Raw genomic sequence first — 21,302 nt, forward strand, 5'->3', positions numbered from 1 at the left:
CTCACTGGAATCACAGTTGACGCTCACCGTAGATTGAGCACTAGTGTCATCTTCTGGGGTTTTCTTTTTCTTCCATTTATTTCTTGTTATTACTGGGTACACCCCTAACTCCCTTGAGCTTAGCTCTCCTCCATACCTATTGCTTGGCACTCTACTTAGCATCCATCCAACTATTAGCTGTCCTTTTTGCTCAAATCTGATATTTCTCTTTATCATTTGCACGTGCAGCATGCTCCCATGCATTTAGAGCCTTGTACTTTTCGGATCTAGGTGGTGGTTTCATGTCATACAATACTCATCTTATAATTTCTTTTGTTTTCAAATTGAAGGCACCATATCAGAGGAACTGCAAGGACCCTTTTTTCTCTGTGATCTTTTTTTCATTGTTTAAGTCAAATACATGTATGGAGCCCGACATTGATCATCATTTAATGACCAGGCGTACCTTCAGGAGGAACCTCCTCACTATCACGGGCAGGCACCTGTACATCACCTTTAAAGACGTCTCTCAAATCCTAGAAAATGTCATTTATCTTTCAAGTTTTATGTCTTAACTTAATAAATTCAATTAAAACAAGTGGTAGTTCTCAGCGAATCACAATTTAATATGCAATGGTCTCAGTGTACAATATCAGAATGTCAGGCTCACTACTGTTCTTTTGCAGGCCAGTATCTGCTAATGCAATAATTAATATCAGCGTGACACACACACACCAACTGACCAATACCAGAGCGGCACCTTATGATGTCACTAGCAGCACCTTGCAACGGCTCTTCCTCCTTTAAATTAATTTCACACAGGCAATGTGTTGCAAAATGGCAAGCGAAAACAAACAACTCTTGTCTGTTCCACTAAAGTATTTCAAAGTTATCACAAACACAATGGGCTAAAAGGGGAATAAGGCTTCTCGGCATTATCACATGCACACAAGTGATATCCCAACCAGCAGGAAATCCCCCTGACTAGTGTTGTTTTTCCTCTGTGCAAAAAGATTCACTAACACCTATCGCTATTGGTACACTCTTGCAGCATTAGTTTAACAGTACCCGATCTCAATTGTGCGCCTGAGGGTCCATCAGGGACCAAAACCAGAAAACTTTAACAGATGAGTTAAACCATAATAAACTGAGACCTATTCACAGTTAGGCCCATTTTAGAAAGGCATTTGATAAATGTGCAAAGAGTATAAACTAATTAATACTCTATGAATATACCAAATTTGACTACTTCATATAGGTATACTGCCATGTGGTAACACACAGGTTAGCATATCATCACACAGATTGACATGTGATTAGTAATGATTATGGAGCACTACATTTCGCGGTTTCACTCTCACCACATTTCCTAAGGCTGATAGTGAGTAAGATGAAATGTGGCTAAGAAACATCCACAATACTATTAAGCAGAAATGAAATATTTTCCCATCATTTTCGACATCCTTTATTGTTGTGAGTCAATGATTTCCTCTTAAAATCAAGCACATAATGAAAGCGGCTCTGCAAATTTTTGCTGCCACATATGGACACTCAGGTGGTGGATTTACGAATTTGTCACGCACTGGAGCGCAGCATTTTTTTTTTTTTTTTTTTATTGTTCAGTTAATTAAAACCTTAACAAAATTTTCTTACCGGTCTTAAGCATAATTAAAATGTGATCAATGAATAAGAACAAATACAACACATTTCCATTATCATTTCAACTTAAATTAAAATTTTGATCATTGAGTTTGGTCTTCTATTTAAAACCTAATAATTATATTTGAACGAATAATTGAAAATATTAAAGAAGTAAAACAAAATACTTAGTATTTACATTGCGTTCACAAGTTTTTCAAAAGTCCTCATGAACTTTACAGTCTTACAATTTGATTGTGGTGACGTTGCGTCCAGACAACCAATTACAGCAGTCCTACAAGTACGTAGTTTCCTTGCTAGGAATATGTTCCTTAAAAAGCGCCTTCGCTCCATTCTCAACGGTTTACAGATACATATTATATGAATGAGATCTTCTTTTGCATACCCACAGAGGTGGCAGGAGACGGATTCTGTATGTTTCCAGGCAGGCTCGCCGGCCAATGTTGGAAATTTACCGAACCTCAATGCCATCAGCTTTTTTTTTGATAAAGAATGAGTATGTTGCATCCAGATAGGCTGCTGGGGTTAAAAATCTGTAGCTATTGATCAGGATCCAAGAATGTGAACGGTGCGAAAAAATGGCTTTGTCCATAATCAAAGAGTGAAATTTTGCGGCCTTATTTAGTGCTATTTTGAATGCTGAAAATGGCAGGTTTATGTCCCAAATTTTAGCGGTGCAAGTTATCTCAAATGCACTAGTCAGATATTTGTTTGCTTCTGATTTTTTTTGAGTTTCTAATTCCTGCCATAGATATTTGTTCAAATTATTAGCTGCTGCTCTCTTTTTAATCCGATACCACTCCTTTATGCATGAATAAAGCCGTCCCAAGCTTTCATTCTTTAGTCCAAACTCTAGACGAATTTGCGCTGGTGAGGCAGAGTTCGGCAATTGTAATACCCGTTTGTAAATTTTGGTAATTAAACTGTTTAGGAGAACAGAATCCTTGCCATTCATTGCTACACTACTGTAGGCTAGCGTTGGAAGAGCTTTATTGGCTATCACCGTAAGTAAAGGTTTTAAAGAGGGACCTTCTAGTTTTTTCAACAAAGTGCTAAGTGCAAATATTAGTGCTGTTGATCTATTAGTTATATAGGTTTTCTGGGCCTTTAAGGTGAGCTTATCATCGATGTAATATCCCAAGTATTTGTAACTTGTCACCCTTTCCAACTGTTGTCCTTCTAGCCAAACATTGTGTGAAGTTATATGTCGATTAGTAATTAGCATAGTTTTAGATTTTGAAAAATTAAGAGCCAAGTTGTTTGCAGACAGAAAAGCTGATAGAACCGATAGCTGTCTTGATAAGCCAACCTTTGTCTGACTCATGAGGACGATATCGTCGGCGTAAGCCAGATGTGTCAATTGTAAGTCGCCTAATTTTGGCGGGTGGGAGTTACATCCATTTAGCTTTGCTGAGAGGTCCGAAATGAATAAATTAAACAGATGCGGGGCCAAGACGCATCCCTGTTTTAAGCCAGATGTTGTGCGCACTTTTTTTGATAGTCGTGACCCGTCTCCTAGCCTTACTTGCGTCCAGGTGTCGGAGTAGAATAGCAGCAGACCCCTTAATAAGTTTTCTGGAATCTTCCAGGCTCTTAATTTTGCCCATAATAGGTTCCTATCCACGCTGTCGAAGGCTGCTTGGAGGTCAATGAAGCACAAGTTCAGATCTTGTTTAATGCGCTTACATTTATCCGCGATCATGGAGATGGATAAGATATTTGTTATAGTCCCGATCCCTTCTCTAAATCCTGTTTGATCAAGTGGGATCAGGTCCCTCTCTCCTGACCACTTTACCAGATCAACTAATAATAGCGATGCAAAGTATTTGGCTTCGACGTCCTGCAGGGCGATTAATCTGTAATTTGCAGGGTTGGATCTCTCACCGCCCTTGTATATTGGCATTGTGATAGAACCGCGCCAGCTTTCAGGCACTAGATTGTAAGTTTGGATGTCTGAAAAGAGTTTCTCAAGTAATGTGCTCCAATATTCCGGTGCATCTTTGAAAACAGCTGACGGTATGCCATTTGGCCCAGGGGCTCCGTTACTTTTGCCCTTTTTAATTATTTTCATTATCTCCTCAACTGATTTTTTTCCGTGTAATGCGACAGAAGTAGGGTTTTTAGGCTGGCTAGTGATTGGTGTTTGACTGGTACAGGCTTCTTCCAATGTCTTTATTTGTTGATGCGATGATAGCTGAATATTCCCAATGGCTATTGCTGGGCGAACTTTAAATTTGGAGGAGAGAAAGGTAACCCATTCGGATTCCTGTACATTTGAGGTCAATGCATTGCGTGGTCTTGTTAATTCATTTACTATTTTCCAGAATTTGTTTGAATTCGGAAGCTTTGAACTAAACAGCAAAGTAGTCCAAAAATGTTCGTTAGTGCTCCTTTTGTGTTCCCAGACCTTCTTTTTATATAGACGTCTTTGCACGTAAAAAATGTCCCACTGCGGCGTGACTATATCCTGCGTCTGTAGCTTCTTTTGAGTTCTTCGCAAATTCCTCTTTAGTTCTAGAAGCGATTTCGGTAGTTTATTGTTAGGCCTTACTGATTTAGCCTGTTTGCCCGGTAATTTCATTTTTGTCATCAATTTATCCAGAAAAAGATTCCATATCTGGATATTATTCTTTGACTCGTCACACACCTCCTTCAATGTGGCCTCTATTGTTGAAAACCAGTCTGTTTTATTTGCTTCCGACCAGTTAATGCGCTTTTGGTTAATTGAGCTTAGATGACCGTCCAGTATGCATGATGGTTGGAATCTTTCCGTACTAAGGTTAAATTTAATGTGCTGCATCGCATGGTCACTCAAGGGCGTGTATTCAATGTAGAAGGATTCTACTAAATGAATTAGTGGTAGGCTTACTACTGTGTAATCCAACGTTGAATGAGAATGTGGACCGTAGAAAGTTTTTTTCGGAGGACGATCTTCGTCGGTCCTGCCATTCAAGATGCGCATACCTATATACTCTAGTTCTGTCACAAGGTGTATGCCAAGCTGGTCCTTACGAGCTCTCGACACGCTGCATATTTGCTGTGGGACACTCCAATACATATTATCTGCGGATAATATTTTGTCTTCCTCAGGGGAGTGTATCAAATTGGAATTAAAATCGCCAGTTAATATAATATTCCATGAGGGCTCTGTGGAGCGAAGCCCCATTATGGCGTTGCACAGCTCTACATTTTTTTTCTTTTTGACTTTTGAATTTGGTTGTGTGTAATAATTAATCAGGATTGTTGTCTTGGTGTTGGTTACCTTCTGTCCTGTTAATTTGATTATTTGAATGCCTGGGTCGGTGGAATTAAGCTGCTCAGAATTAATGTTTAGGGCGGTTGACACGTAAACTGCTAGGCCTCCAGTCGCTCGACCGTGGGTTTGACTTGCTGCTCTCCACTGCGTGACAGAGAAAGGGCAGGAATGCACCATATTGAAGTCAATGTTGTACGTTCCAGCCTTTTCCCCTTTGCTGGCGCCCGTTTTTCCTCTTTCTATGTGTGCTGCTGAATGCAGGACACATAGAAAGATGAAGTAACTAGGAAAAATAAAGATATTCTCCTCGTTACACCTCCCCTGGGCAGGCTTATCTTTTTGGAGCATTCCCAGTTTTACCAATTCTAGTAAATTTGGAAATGCATCAAAATCCATGAGAGTTGCGTGGGAACACCCATGCATCGCCCATGGATGCCTTCCCAGGGCACAGTAAGGCAATACAGCGATTTGCCCTGCCTTGCATTACTCCATTTTTATGGAGCCACTCAGGGCCATGCAAAGTAGCCTTGCATGGCTTCATAAATCTCACTTAAGGTTTGCCTTGCACATGCACCATGTTGCGTCGTGGAAACGCAATGCAAGCCAGGTCCTCATTCTTTTGCTTTAGTTTTCATTGAACGCTATTAGGTGGAACCTTTGTGAAAATGTGCATGGTTCCTCTCTCTAGTTGTGTCTCGATTTTGAGTTAAAACTCTTCAGCAAAGGGCAAAAGGGGAGATGTGTTGTGCATAAATCATAAATGTGAAAAGAGTCCACATCCTCATCTGCTGAGAAAGTTATCAAATATCCAAGTTTATACCTCATCAATATGCGTCAGTATTAGATCTAAATGAATACAAATGTGTTATAAAGTTTGAAAGGTCATTTTTTAATATTTGTACCTTTTGTCATCATATTTCTAGGAGCTCTGGAACCTACAAAGGAGCCGCCAACTGGTTTGCCAGGTAAGAGATTCAAATATTCGTTTGCTTTTAAAAAATGCACATGAAGTTGCCTTGTTTTCATATAGAAAAATGTTTACAGAATATTGGTAAGCGTATTATTTCACTTACATTTTTTAGATAAGTAATATACAAATATTTTTTGAATACTATTCAGGAGCTCACTAGTCTAGCATTAATGTATCTAACTCTATTTTTTTTAAATGTGAATAGTGTGAACAAGACACAAAAGGGTATCTGAGTTCTTTGCAAGAGAACAGTTAATAGTGCATACAAGAGTTTATAGGAGAACAGGTACATAGGTTACTCTGAAATACCTTGACGCCCTCTCAAGGATTCTGTGACTCCCTTAGTACTTTCTCTGATTATACAATTGCTGAAATTCGTGACTGTATGACTCCTTATGTGCGTTTTGAACGGTCCGCCTAAGATACATGTCTCATAAAATGCATATGGATGGCCGATAGTAAACATAGATCCGATATTCTATCGATCTTAAACTCGGGAATATTGGTGATTTGATTAAGGAGTCACTGAGTTTCATCACTAATGCTTCCCTTAATTCCTGACAAATTTAAAGATGCTCAGGTCGTTGGTTTGCAAGAAAATACACAAGTTAACCCTACCAGCAGGGGCTGCCTTAGGCATGTGCAAGCTGTGCACCTGCACAGGGCCACCAAACCCCAGGGGCCAACACGCCAATATATATCCTTAATATAGTAATCCTCTGAGGATGGATACATATTTGCATGGTTGCCCCTGGCAAGGATTTAGCGTCCGGCTCTGTTCCACTTCCAAACACCCTGACCCCCCCCCCCTCTTCACTAGCCTTCACGCTCCACCCCGCCCGGACCCCCTCTTCCGGGGCTCCCTACCTACGCTTCCTGCCCAGGGCCCCCATGAGCCTAGAGCCGCCCCTGCTACCAGTCTTGAGAATTAACATCCAATCCTTGTTGCTTTTGGCCATAGGTAAGTTTCTTGAGGGGCATGTAGCCAGACATGAAAGTACTTTGATAGAATCCTCTGCTCCTTCTGGTACCCACTAGCTCAGCACGGAGTCGGTCCTCTGCCATAAATGAGCTCAGGAGGGAGGCACATTTTGACAACTGTTTATTAAAGACGCTTTAAGCAGCTGGCCTTTGGTGCTTCCGAATGCACAAAACTGTTGAATGATGGAATCCAGCTTGCATTTACCCCGCATGCCTTACAACGCTGTCACTACCCCGCCTGCGACATTACCACGTGTTACTTTAAGCACGCAAGTTGTTGCAACAACTTGCTTTAGTGGGCGCTGGAGTTTGGAATGGTATAAATTACTATTCCAACTACAGTCTATGCAACAGTAGGGAAGGTGTTGGACTTAAAAATGCAGCACCAGTCCAGCAAAACGCCCCCTACAGCAAGGTATTGTAACGACTTGCATGGTAAATTAAAGCGTGGTAAAGTTGCAGGTGGGATAGTGACTGTTGTAATGGCTGGTCGTTGTAAAGACTGTGGGGTAAAGGATGTTTCCCACACAAAACTACATTGGTTAAATCTCGAAGTGTAAAACAAATTACATGGATTCATAGATAATGTGTTTAGGAGAGTAATGGAACGGAGGGTAAAGCTAAAGAGGAGAGAGGGATGGGAAGACATGTTGAAAGGCTATCTCCAAATATAGGATGTAAAATTGTAGGTCACTATTGTTCATTGCCTTTACATAGAGTAGTGTTTCACAACTATTTCAGCCTCATTGTTTTGTGTGGGAGTATAACCCTTGAGGTTCTTTCTCAATTTCAATAACATTGAGACTGCATAGTTGATTTAAATACAACTGAGTCCAAACATTAAGCAGCACTGTTTTCGTTATTGGAAAGAATCCTGTTAATAATCAGTTTCCTTGGTTACTGAATGCTACGTGCCTTGAGGTGGTAGCGTGAGAAATAGTTGTTAAGATTAAACAGAGGGATGTATGCTGTTAGTGTAGGTGGAGGCCAAAGTTAAATCTGAAGGTTGTAGACTTTATGCTGGGTAAGCTAACTCTAGTCTTAACGCCCACGTCTGTGATCCTGTTTCTTTAACTGCAATCACTCTAGAGTAGTTGTAACAGTCAAATTGTGGTAAAATACCTCTCCTAATATAATTCCTTGTTTTCTTCTTAGAAGGCTATTGCATTCATCGCTCATGATGTATTTTTTTCTTCTGTAAAGTTTAATTGGCAGTCCTCTGAAGTTGAAGTGATGGTCAACTTAACTTCTTTTGAAGTGCATTGGACCTGCTTAGTTGTTCTCTGGTTTTCAACAGGTTCTGAAGAGGGATTCGATTCCTGGTCTTCCTGGTCTCCCTGCTCCAAAACTTGCACAGATGCTGAGTATCCTGCGCTGAAAACACGAACACGTCTCTGTGGAGGAGAAATGAATTGCACTGGGGAATCTTTCCAGGAACAGGCATGCAACCTGCCACAGTGTCCAAGTAAGACAACCACCACTTCAGAAAGAAATCTTCATTTGCAGTTGCTAAACTCCATGTGGGCTGCACAAAATCGGGTCTATCTACCTCAACAATTATATTAACTTCCACATACAGAGCTGGCACCGCTACACAGCGGTAATACTACTCTTACACTTCCTGCATATGTAACACCAGATCTGGCAGCCCGGCTTCTTCTATCTCGTATGACCTCACCAGCATGTCAGAGCCCTCTGCTCAGTTCTTGAATTTCACAAGAAACTAAAGACATGGCTCGTCATCTAGTCTCTGCTCTTCCTCAGTCCACACCACATAACATAACACAACACAAAACACTGTTGCAAACAGAAGTACTGAGCAACCTTGTAAAAGTCAATTTATTTTCTAATTCCCATTCCTCTGTCCAGCTATCCATCCAAATATTTAACCTCAGTCCAAACCATCCCATCCCATTCGATTCCCTACTCTTCCCTCCCCTCTGGCGGCTCATAGGTAGCATTAGCACTAATACATCAAGTTCGAAGGTAGGACAGTCAGCTGCATTTTACATAGCAGGGTGTCTGACAGATCCTACCCCATGTACAACATACTGGCCCGTGTTACATAGAATATTTTCCAGTGAGAAACAATGAACAGATTGGAGTGAAATGCACATGCAGCCCAATAGGGTCTAACAGAATATGCACTGGCAGGTAGAATACAAACAGTCAGCACAATGTGATCTCCAAGAAGGCCAAGTAGCAGAGCAAGTCGCGTACCACACACCAATACCACTCACTGCACATGGTGTCTAGGTTGAACAGTCAGCCAGCAAACCTGAAAAAACGTTTATGGTCATAATGCATGTCAAAGCCTATCTGGCTATGTTTCCGTTGAAAAATTGCCTTTTCAAACTGCAGTTGGGTTACTGTGAGCATGATTCAAAAGGGGAGGCTATTATGTGTCAAGATAATATTACAGAGTTTTATATTGCGCAAACTTGACCCGTATCAGGTATCAGAGCACTTTACATAGCACCAGTTGTGTTACAGGAGGACACATGCATTTTTGTTAGGCACGGGAAGAATAAGTGATTTGCCAAGAATCACAGGATGTTCAGCGTCATTGCTGAGACTTGAATCCGGTTCCCCAGATTCAAGGTCAACCGCCCTAGGCATTAGGCCAACTCCTCTTCCCTAAATTAGTATGAATTCCTCACTTTTCTTCACCCCCCTCCAAGCTTCACTAGGCAGCATTGGTGTTCCCACAGTCAACATTAATTGGAAAACACAATCTGCTTAATTTCTAAAGGACATTTCTATGTGCAGGTTACTCACAGCTTGAATCTTTTCCAGGCGCAACACTGATCCTGGAAAAGTTGAAATAGCTTTCTCACAACTGCAGGAGGTTTCTCGGCTCCAACACAACTCCAGTCCCTCCCCAATGTCCGGTCACTGAGCCCTATCTGGTGCCTTCTTGGCTATTTCCTATGTTTTCTCAGTCTTTATTGTGACTCTGGCGTTGAATGTCACTCCAAGACAACTTTTCATTACCTTTTAATGCATTTCTCAGGGACAATGCCTCCGAAGAAGAGGGCAGGTTCCATTTGAGCCATTTCTTACAATCCTGGGACTGTTCTTTCAATTCACACATCATGTGTCCTCGGAGTCTTCTTTCTAGTCATGCTTCAGGCCTCTCTTTGACCTTGCCAACGTGCCTTTCATGTGTGCGGATTGTCAGGCAGGTGTTAAAAATGGGATTTCTGGTTGGCTAGGGCTTGCGCCCAGGCCAGGCAGTAACCACCACTCTAGTCAAGGCAAGGGAGTTACATGCTGAAGATAACCCCTGCTCACCCCCTTGGTAGCTTGGCACAACTAGTCAGGCTTATCCCAGAGGTAATGTGTAAAGCATGTGCTCAACACACACACACAGCAGCAACACACTAAGCACACCACAAAAATGAACTCCACACAAGGATATATAAAAAATAGCCTTTGTATTATCATAAACACATTAGAAACATAATCACACATTTACACTGTGCCAACTGGCACTAGGCTATATTCACAGGGGATTATATACAGGACAGGGCCAATGGGGCCACTGTCAGAACCATCAGAACAGGTAATAAATATAAAACACAACCAGTAACTACTGGTACCATAATGACCTAAGCATTAACACATTAGCATTGGGCACCACCCTAAAAATATCCTAGCATGACATTAGGAATAAACACCTTAGGCCCAAACCTCATTAGCATAAACACATTACGCATTAGGCCTCACCAGCATAAACACATTATGTAATCACCTCCTAAGCATTAACACATTACGCATCAGTCATGGTGCATAAACACATTAGGCATAAACCCTCCTAGGCATATATCCTGCATTAACCGTGCACCCCAGTAGCACCTGTCATAGATACGTTATGTAAAATAACATTGGGCATCAACACATTATGCAGTAATCATGGTGCATAAATATTCTGACAATACCAGTAGGCATAACATCAGGGTCTTGCGCCCTATCAATACTGGTACCCATTTTGACCCCAGGCCCACTGGCCTCTCTCTGGGGCCCAATGTTCTTGTGTCTAGAATGTCAGGGCTTGGCTGCCAATGCAGCGAGCAAAGTGCGCAATTGCACTGGGGCGGGGGGTGCAACTCACCCCAGTCTCCAAAATTCTCCCAAAGATATAATGCCGCTGGCACTGGCGCTCCTGTGCCCTGAGTCTCCCACTGGGACTCTGCAAAACAAATGTGGCCAAACGTTGCAGCTGCCCGCGCTCTCTCCCTGTGCAGCTGTGGCGAAAATGGTACCAGCACAAACTGTGCCTGGGGGAGTTCCCACTGGGACTCTAAAACCAAAATTACCCCCTTGTGCAGCTGCCCGCAACTGCGGCGCAGCTGTGAGGCAAACCAAGACAAGCCAAATGAGCACTGGCATTACTGTGACCCCTGGACCCCCACTAGGGCCCTGAAAACAATGTGCCCCACGTTGGAGCGGCCCGCTCTCCCGTGGGACCTCTCAGGCACCGACAATGTGCCTCGGGGAGTCTCTCTCACCTGGGCTCTTCTGGTGGACACCTCCGCTCTCCTCTGGTGCCACTGAGCTTGGGAAGGGCACCGGCAGTGTGCTTTGGTCGACCCGCACCCGGGAGACTCTCCACCCTTGTAGGAAGGTGATACCTGAATATGGTTACCCCAGATTTTTTGCCTAGTGTTTAGCTGGTTTTCGACATAGTTGGCCTGGGATCCTGCTAATCAGGGTCCCAGGCTATCTGCTCTCTCTGTAAAATGGACTCCATGTATCTTAGGTACATCTCCAATTGGACATTGGGTCACCTTATCAGCCCCTGTACAGTATACTATAGGTACCCAGGGCATAGGTGTATCCAAGGCCTACCAGGGGCAGCAGCATATCTTTTGCCACCCCTGGCTGGCTATCCAAATGGACACAACTGGCTGATCACTCAGCTGGGGCAAGGTCATGTAATCACCCCTTGCTTAGATATAGTATACCTATATCTAAACCTATATCTGGACACATATACACCTATAAGTCACTCCTATGGCAGGCCTTATCAATCCTGGAGGCAGAGTGCTTGGTTTTATGTGAGATGGTGCTCTAGCATGAGCTGAGCCTGTCTGCAGCTGTCGGGACTAACTCCCTTAGCTGTTCCAGGATATTGCCATACCATATACTCTTAAGTGCATTATAATCTCTGCGGTTACTTGCTAACTTTGGTTTGGCTTTATCAAAACATGTCATGTAAGGTGTCATACGCTTTGGAATACTACCCCCTCGCCAGTCCTGGTGACGGGGGTAGCATTCCACCCTTCTAGAGGGAGAAGACATGTACTTTGCTTAAACGCGGTCAAATCTAACCAAAGCACCAGCATCACAAAATGAATGCTTCTGCCACAGACACAAGTCTGGCCTCCTGCTGCTGACCGAAACTCCGGCAGGGGAGGCCTGGACAAATGGTATCCTGTCACAGGGAGGTGTTACATCACCCCAGACAGGAGATAGTGGATTGTAGCAGGGAGGGTTGAATGAAACTAGACACTGCCTGGGGAGCACAAGGCTTCCCATGCATAGTCCAGTTCAAACCGGTGCTGGGACACTCCAGTCCTAGCTCTGGCGCGAAACTGGACAAAGGGAAAGGGGTGTAACCACCCCCTTCCTGGGTCCCACCCATAGGAGGGACCTAGCAGGTAATCCAGCCCCTTGATTTGGAATACAGGTAGGAGCTGTGCCCAGGAGCATTAGATTATCCTGAACGAAACTTTGATACAGAACTCTGGACCCTTCGACATCCTATTCGACGTGGAAGACTGAAGAATCTCCCTTGTGGTCAAGGAGTGACCCCGCTGTGCAAACAGGCACCATCCAGCGCCCAATAGTTTGCTTTGTTGCAGTTCCTGCCAGAACTCGAGCAACAGAGATCAACAAGACTCAGCTTCCCTGACTTGTAACAGCCCGATTCACAGTCCCAGAGAATCTGAGACCCGTGGAGGCGACGTGAAGCGTGGAGCCGACCATCTTGAAAAGACTGCAAAGTGCTGATCTTACAGCTTCCGAGGCACCCTTGAAGCTGTGCATTGGGGTTTGAGAAGCCCCATCCCCGAGCAGCTTATGCACCTAAGATCTCCCCTTCACAATCATCAAGTGCTGCGTGGGGCCCTTTTGCATTTTCCTGCTTGACGCGTTGTTCCGGTCGCTTGCCCGTTGGCTAGTGGCCCCAGAACCAACAATCCTTTAAATTTACACTGCTAGTCTGTTTGCTCCATACTGGCCTTTGCTTCCCTGAAAAGGAGCCACCGCTCTGACCTTGCTGGTCCGAGTGAGAAGCAATCTTCAAATCCTGCGTGGGTTGCACTTGCCAAGGGTTGGTAACTCCGATCCGGAAGCCAACACCGCCGACAGCGAGAATCTTTGTGAGACAGCTCGTGCTCCACTCCTGGTCATCGTCGATGCCCCAGAGTCCACGTGGCAGCGGAGACAAGCTTCACAACAACCACCTGATTGCGCCCGACATCGCCTGGTTCCTTCCTGGTTCCATCCTAGTCACTGGCTAGTGACCCAGACTCTATCCCCTCTGCTTTCAGGTACTCTACATCTTCGATCCACCCTTGGATCCAACCGGACTCTTCTGTCCTTCCGCCTGCAGCATCTTCATCTCCAGGCTCCATAGATCTCCACGACGAAACCCGACACACTTTGGCACCTATGCACCCGCTTTCTGTGGGTGAGGTAATGATCTAACACCGGTGCTCCTGTAGTGGTTTACACCTCTAGTGTCCTAGTTTAAAGTGGGGTAATTCTATTCCAGTCGGAAGACTGCCAAAACAGTAACTTGATAACTTTTACGTGCCATTGACTTTGCATTGGTGCATGCGTGTGCTTTAGGCACTGCACCTGTGTCCCGCGGGCCTCTCCCAACTTCATCACTGCTAGTCCCGAGTAGTACCAACGATTCACAATGCCCTAGGCCTTATCATTGTTCGAGAGGTGGGACTTATACCACTATTTTAGTATATGGTTTGAGTGGCCACCGGGGCTATCCAAAATTGTGCAACTTTTGAATGTTTAACTGTGCTTTTGTTTAAACGCTTGTGCATCTGCACTCATAAAGAGTACAGAGGATTATTCTAGTAATAAATACATATATTTTTACAATATAAAACTTGTATGGTGTCCTTTCATTTGCTATTACAGGATTGCATATGGTAAAACAGCTGGCTTCACATGCCCTTTTGAGTTTAGCCTAAGACTGCTTAGTCCATTCTACCCCTAGGATAGCTTGTCTATAAGGTTGACTTTACAACCACCACCATAAGGGATTGTTTGGACTGATACAGGGTGCTCACAGAACTGTGGACATCATACATCAGGCCAACTTCTCACATTGGTGTGCAGCGGTTGGGATTTGAGCTTGCTGTTGTTTTACCAATTGTAATCTTATATCATTTGAAAGATCACATTAAGTACTATAGGTACATATAAAACAAAAGCTTAACATACTTAAGTTCTACTGAACTTAGTAGTTGTAGACTAAAGGGAGTAGCACACCCTGACTACAACTCACTAGCAAGGTTCCAGTAGGAACACACTTAGTGTAGGTAAGTGCACCACTTACACCTCACTAGTCATGCCTGGCACAGGTGAAGCATCAAGCTCTCTACCTGTGGGTGACCCTCCAAAGGCACCATCTAGTTATGAAAAACTCAGCCACAATGACTTGAGTGCCCTAGGCAGTTCAAGGGGGCTGAAAAGGGGTCACAACCCAGCCATCCCCATCCTCATAGCAATCCTAGAGAAAGCTGATCTTGAGAAGGAATCTGCTTCAGGTCCTTCAAGTAAGATAGGAGAGGGAAACCCACCTGATAATACTGATGCCCCAGAAGTTGATCCTGAAGAGGTAGACGAGGATGAGGATGGAGATGAGTCAGATGATCAGGGTGGGGATGACCAGGTTCAAGTCAAAATACTGAACCAGGCCAACTTAAGGCTACATGGGAATGGAGAAGGTGTCCACCTGTCCAGGCCCAATAGTAGACTTAACCCTGGCAATAGAAGGGTTAGATCTCCCTCCAGGGACTCTAACCATTCTAATGCCTCAAGGGGATGTCAAAGGGGAATGACTTCCCCCCAGAGAAAAGAACATGAGGCTAGGATGAGAGCTGTCCAACTCCAGATTGAGAAGGAAGAGGTAGCCCTGGCCCAAGCTAAACTTGCTTTAGCAAGGGAGCAAAAATTAAGTGGATTATATTCCACTGGTGGCAGCAACATTATCCCTAGAGATAAAGACAGGTCCTATGATAGTAGAAACCTGAGTAAGATTGTGCCCCCTACAGAGATGGGGATGATATCCACATATGGATAACTGCTCTTGAGAGAGCCTGCATGGTACAGCAGGTTCCTCAGGATCAGTGGGCAGCAATCTTGTGGCTTTCCTTTTCAGAAAAAGGAAGGGACAAGCTCCTCACTGTTAGACAGGAGGATGCAAATAAATACACTGTCCTGAAGAGTGCTCTAATTGAAGGGTTTGGCTTAACCACTGAACAGTACAGGTTAATGTTCAGAGACACCCAGAAGGCACAGAAACAGGACTGGACTGATTTTGTAGATTGTGCTACTAAGGCTCTGGAAGGTTGGTTGCATGGCAGCAAAGTACATGACTATACAGGATTGTATAATTTGATTATGAGGGAGCAGATCCTTAGTAATTGTCAAAACCAGATTTTACACCAGCACCTGGTAGACTCAGATCTGACCTCTCCACAAGAATTGGGTAAGAGGACAGACAAATGGGTCAGAACCAGGATTAGGCCTAGAAATCAGGGTAATGACCAGAAGAAGGAGTCTACCAAATCTCAAGAAAAGGGTGGGGATAAATCTAAAGACAATACTTCCCCAGGGCCCCAACACTCAAAGGATGGCGGTGGGTCCCAAGACACTTCCTCTACCCAAAAGAAACCTTATTGTCATGCTTGTAGAAAGCATGGCCATTGGAAGACTGACAGCAGTTGCCCTAAGGCCAGCAATAAGGAGAATATTCCTCCAAGTAATACTCCAACACCTCATGTTACTGATAGTAGTAATCAACCAGGTGGTGGGAGTGCCCCCAAGAATTTGGCTGGGTTTACTTGGGAAACACAGGTGGACTCTGGCCTAACCAGGTCCCCTACCACAGCTTCTCTTGTCTGTGAAAATGGCATGGGGTTTGCCAACTTCACTGCTTGTCCCAACACTTTGGACAAGTACAGACAGGAGCCCCTCATCAATAGTCTGAAAGTTGAGGCCTTCAGAGACACAGGGGCTAGCATCACTATGGTGACTGAGAGCCTAGTCCCCTCAAGGCAACTTCTACCTGGAGCCACATACCAGGTGATCAACATTGATGGAGTGCAGAAAGATCTTCCTATGGCAGTGGTAAATCTCAGCTGGGGAGGTGTCACTGGCCCCAAGAGAGTGGCAGTGTCATGCAAACTTGCCTGTAGATTGTCTACTGGGGAATGATCTAGAAATCTCAGCCTGGGCTGAGGTTGAACAAAAAACCCATTCTAGAATGGTAAATCTCCATGGAAAGGTTAGTGGGGCTGTGATGGCCACAGCCCCAATCCAAGATGTCCCCCTTGAACAGGTCAGGAGGGCTGTGCCAGTCTCAGCCCAATCTCAAGCAGATTCCTTCCCTGAACAGGTTGACAGGGCTGTGATGGTAACAGCCCATACCCAAACTGAGTCCCTTCCTGAAAAGGTTGGTGGGGCTGTGGTGGCCACAGCCCAAACTCAAACAGATTCATGTGTTGTGAAGCCTGAAACTATGGATCACTCAACACAAACAGAGAGCATTGAGGAGGAAGAGAAATCTCCCTCCCACCAGACTTTATGAAAGGATCAGCCTCCTCAGGGAACTGATCTTACCCCTGGTGAAGGAACTGCCCCAGAGGTGGTTAGGCCTAGCCTGACAGAGCACCTGATGTCAGTGGACCCTTCCCAGGTGGGACCCAGTCTGGAGCAGGTAGCCTGCCCCTCTCTACCCTGCCTCAGTCAGCCCAGGGGTGTAGAGGTCAAGGAGGCCAGTGGTGGACCCCAAAGGCCCCCCTGTCCAAAAGAATCACCCCCTCAGCAGATTAGGGGCGCCAGAGCTAGCAGCCCTAGCAAGGTAAAAAAGTTAAAAACTCCTGAGGGAACTCCCTTTAACTTAGTTAGGAGCCTCCCCCAGATGGAATCTGTTGGGCACAGCCAAACCTGGGACCCAAAGGCCCCAAACCTGACCTGTCCCTCCAGTAAGCCAACAAAAGGGACCCAGCCTCCAGCTTTAGGTAGCCAGAGGTTGATCCTGAGAGCACAGTGCAACTCAGTCATGGAAAGAAAGGCATCCATGGTGGATAGTGATTGGAGGAAGCTGAGCCCTACATTAGTAGAGCCTCACTTCAATACTCCATTCCCACACCAGCCTTTTACTTTGCCAAAACAGGCCACAGGTAGTGATTCCTTATGGTGGAGACCCTCTGATACCCCTAGGATGAGGGATTCCTTAGTGGACCATGAGACAGGCGGTAACCATGCTAGTGCATGTACTTCCTTATATGCCAATTAGGCAATATAGGCTTACCTGGTCAAGGATAGCCTTATCTCCTTTCGTTTGGGGGTTGGGGGGGGGGGGGGTTGTGTAGGAAAGGAAGGTGGATACCTGACTATGGTTACCCCAGATTTTTTCCCTATTGTTTAGCTGGTTTACGACTTAGAGGGCCTGGGATCCTGCTAATCAGGGTCCCAGGCTATCTGCTCTCTCTGTAAAATGGACTCCATGTATCTTACGTACATCTCCAATTGGACATTGGGTCACCTTATCAGCCCCTGTACAGTGTACTATAGGTACCCAGGGCATAGGTGTATCCAAGGCCTACCAGGGGCTGCAGCATATTTTTTGCCACCCCTGGCTAGCTATCCAAACAGACACAACTGGCTGATCACTCAGCTGGGGCAAGGTCGTGTAATCACTCCTTGCTTAGATATAGTATACCTATATCTAAACCTATATCTGGACACATATACACCTATAAGTCACTCCTATGGCAGGCCTTATCGATCCTGGAGGCAGAGTGCTTGGTTTTATGTGAGATGGTGCTCTAGCATGAGCTGAGCCTGTCTGCAGCAGTTGGGACCAACTCCTTTAGCTGTTCCTCGCGGTTACTTGCTAACTTTGGTTTGGCTTTATCAAAACATGTCGTGTAAGGTGTCTTACGCTTTGGAATACAACCCCCTCGCCAGTCCTGGTGACAAAGGTAGCATTCCACCCTTCTAGAGGGAGAAGACGTGTTACTTTGTTGAACGCGGTTAAATCTAACCAAAGCCCCAGCATCACAAAATGGATGCTGCTGCCACAGACACAAGTCTGGCCTCCTGCTGCTGACCGAAACTCTGGCAGGGGAGGCCTGGACAAATGGTATCCTGTCACAGGGAGGTGTTACACTCCCCCAGACAGGAGATAGTTGATTGTAGCAGGGAGGGTTGAATGAAACTAGACTCTGCCTGGGGAGCACAAGGCTTCCCATGCATAGTCCAGTTCAAACCGGTGCTGGGACACTCCAGTCCCAGCTCTGGCTCGAAACTGGATGAAGGGAAAGGGGTGTAACCACCCCCTTCCTGGGTCCCACCCATAGGAGGGACCTAGCAGGTAATTCAGCCCCTTGATTTGGAATAAAGGTTGGAGCTGTGCCCAGGAGCATTAGATTATCCTGAACGAAACTTTTATATAGAACTCTGGACCCTTCGACATCCCACTCGACGTGGAAGACTGAAGAATCTCCCTTGTGGTCAAGGAGTGACCACCCTGTGCAAACAGGCACCATCCAGCGCCCAAGAGTTTGCTTTGTAGCAGTTTCTGCCAGAACTCAGAGATCAACAAGACAAAGCTTCCCTGACTTCTAACAGCCCGATCCACAGTCCCAGCGAATTTGAGACCCGCAGAGGCGACGTGAAGCGTGGAGCCGGCCATCTTGAAAAGACTGCAAAGTGCTGACCGTGCAGCTTCCGAGGCACCCTCGAAGCTGTGCATTGGGGTTTGAGAAGCCCTATCCCCGAGCAGCTTGTGCACTGAAGATCTCCCCTCCACACTCATCGAGTGCTGCGTGGGGCCCTTTTGCATTTTCCTGCTTGACGCGTTGGTCCGGTCGCTTGCCCGTTGGCTAGTGGCCCCAGCACCATCGAACCTTTAAATGTACACAGCTAGTCTAGTTGCTCCAGACTGGCCCTCGCTCCCCTGAAAAGGAGCCACCGCTCTGACCTTGCTGGTCCGAGTAAGAAGCAATCTTCGAATCATGCGTGGGTTGCACTTGCCAAGGCTTGTTAACTCCGATCCGGAAGCCGACACCGCCGACAGCGAGAGGCTTTGTGGGACAGCTCCTGCTCCACTCCTGGTCATCGTCGATGCCCCAGAGTTTACGTGGCAGCGGAGACAAGCTTCACGACAACCACCTGATTGCGCCCGACATCGCCTGGTTCCTTCCTGGTTCCATCCTGGTCACTGGCTAGTGACCCAGAATCTGTCCCCTCTGCTTTCAGGTACTCTACATCTTCGATCCACCCTTGGATCCAACCGGACTCTTCTCAACTGGCCGCCTGCAGCATCTTCATCTCCAGGCTCCATAGATCTCCACGACGAAACCCGACACACTTTGGCACCTATGCACCCGCTTCCTGTGGGTGAGGTAACGATCTAAGTGTATCTAAGTGTACCTAGTGTATTGTGGGTGTAAAGCCAAGAATCCCCTAGGAAAAAGCTAACCCCATTACCTGATGGGAGAGAATGAAGAACGCCGTCCTGGTCTCGAGTTAGACACCCCGCAAGGGATGTCAGACCACTGCATAGTGGAGCTTCCGAAACCCAGGACCTCAATGTCTAGTGTCAGCATGAAGCTTCTTCTCTGCCTATCTAGTGTTGGTATGAGTCTTTTATACCATAAAGATAGCCTTGGGGTTCATTACATAATCAATGTGTTGTGAGTGCGATTTTGCAAATGAGCCTAGAACAATACCTGCGATTATGCAAAGTAGTTATTTCGCCCTAGGATGAAGATGAAGATGACCATGACATTTTACACAGATTAAGTTCATGCTGTTACGTACGTCATGTGCAGGGACTTTTCTAAGAATCCTCATGTATAATAAATGAGGCTAGTTTCCAAGAAACGGATCGACATTATGCAGCACATAACTGGGTAAAAGGTCAGTGTTAGAACCTTTATGCAGAGCAAGGTAGGGCAAATGTAGGTAAAAGGTTGTGTAGCTACCTGGGTCTACATTGGGTTTCATAACACCATGCTTCTTCTATTGAGAGGCTGGTTGAGCTCGGTATACAGGAAACAGCCCTTGCTTGCTTAATATCTTTTCTAGAAGATTAGTCTTTCCATGTGATCTCTGCCACAGGCTCATCTGACCGGTATGCTCTTAATTCAGGAGTTCCTCAAGGATCCGTCCTAAGTCCAGCATTCTTTAATATCTATGTGCATCCATTGGTGGACTTGGTGGAAATTTCTGGTCTTACGTTATTTTCTTATGCAGATAATGGACCAATCCTCTACTCCCTGTGATGTGCACAGCACCACAACTCGGAAATCTTGAAATCTTGTTTGTTTGAGTAAGGTGGAAGAGTAGATAAACTACTACTCATTAAAAATAAATATAGATAAGACAGAAGTGTTGGTGCTTGGAACGAATTTGTGCCTGTGGGGCCCCCATCATTGACCTAAACATCTGGGCCCTGTCCCAGATCCAGCCCCAAAGGTCAAGAACCTGGTGTTCTGGTTTAACGATAAGTTGTCAATGCAGTCTCAGGTGATAAAAGTGGATGCAACATGTTATGCTGTTTTGAAGTGGTTGAGGAAGATTATTTGGCTATTGCCATTCTCAGCTCAGCGGACAGTGATATAGGCATTAATATGTCGAGATTGGACTACAGCAATATGGTCTATTTGGGGGCAGATAAATCCTTCATTAAAGGGATGCAGGTGGTCCAAAATTCTGCGACTAGGATGCTCTACAGGGTTCCAAGGTGGACCTCTGTAGATGGTCAGTTAGGAGAGCTGCATTGGTTCCTAATTCAAAAGCAAATCTAGTTCAACACCTTGTGTTAAGTGCACAGGGTTAGAGCAGGGTTTGTTCCACATTACCTGCAGGATTTAGTTAAATCATACCAGCTGTCCCGGCCTCTACACTCTAGTGGGTTGTCCTTGTGTGTGAGCTACACAGTAAAATTGTCACGTATGGGAGGACGCTCGTTTGGTGATGAGACAGAATATCGATTAAACAATATCGGGTGGAAGAAACATTGAGTACCATATCATGAGTGACAAATATTGACAGCAAGAATATTGTGGTCAAGAAGATCAACTTAAGATAAGTTATGTTGATGTAAATAATATTGAAGTGTATTATATCGTTTGTAACAATATAGCTGTTAAAAATATCTATTTTTTAATTAATGTGATGTGTTTTAGT

The 21,302-nt window shown here is 45.1% G+C and overlaps 1 protein-coding gene across 1 annotated transcript in view; it reads left to right on the forward strand.

Moving 5' to 3' along the window:
- LOC147685082 (SCO-spondin-like) overlaps nt 1-21,302 on the forward strand; it is a 1,395,910-nt gene that overhangs the window by 1,048,618 nt on the left and 325,990 nt on the right. Inside the window, exons 69-70 of the mRNA XM_086939757.1 lie at nt 5,821-5,859; nt 8,143-8,310. Of these exons, the coding sequence (XP_086795883.1) occupies nt 5,821-5,859; nt 8,143-8,310 (207 nt within the window). The remainder of the gene's footprint in view (nt 1-5,820; nt 5,860-8,142; nt 8,311-21,302) is intronic.

This window comes from Lissotriton vulgaris, chromosome 10, assembly GCF_964263255.1.
Source record: "Lissotriton vulgaris chromosome 10, aLisVul1.2, whole genome shotgun sequence".
NCBI classification, from domain to species: Eukaryota; Metazoa; Chordata; class Amphibia; order Caudata; family Salamandridae; genus Lissotriton; species Lissotriton vulgaris.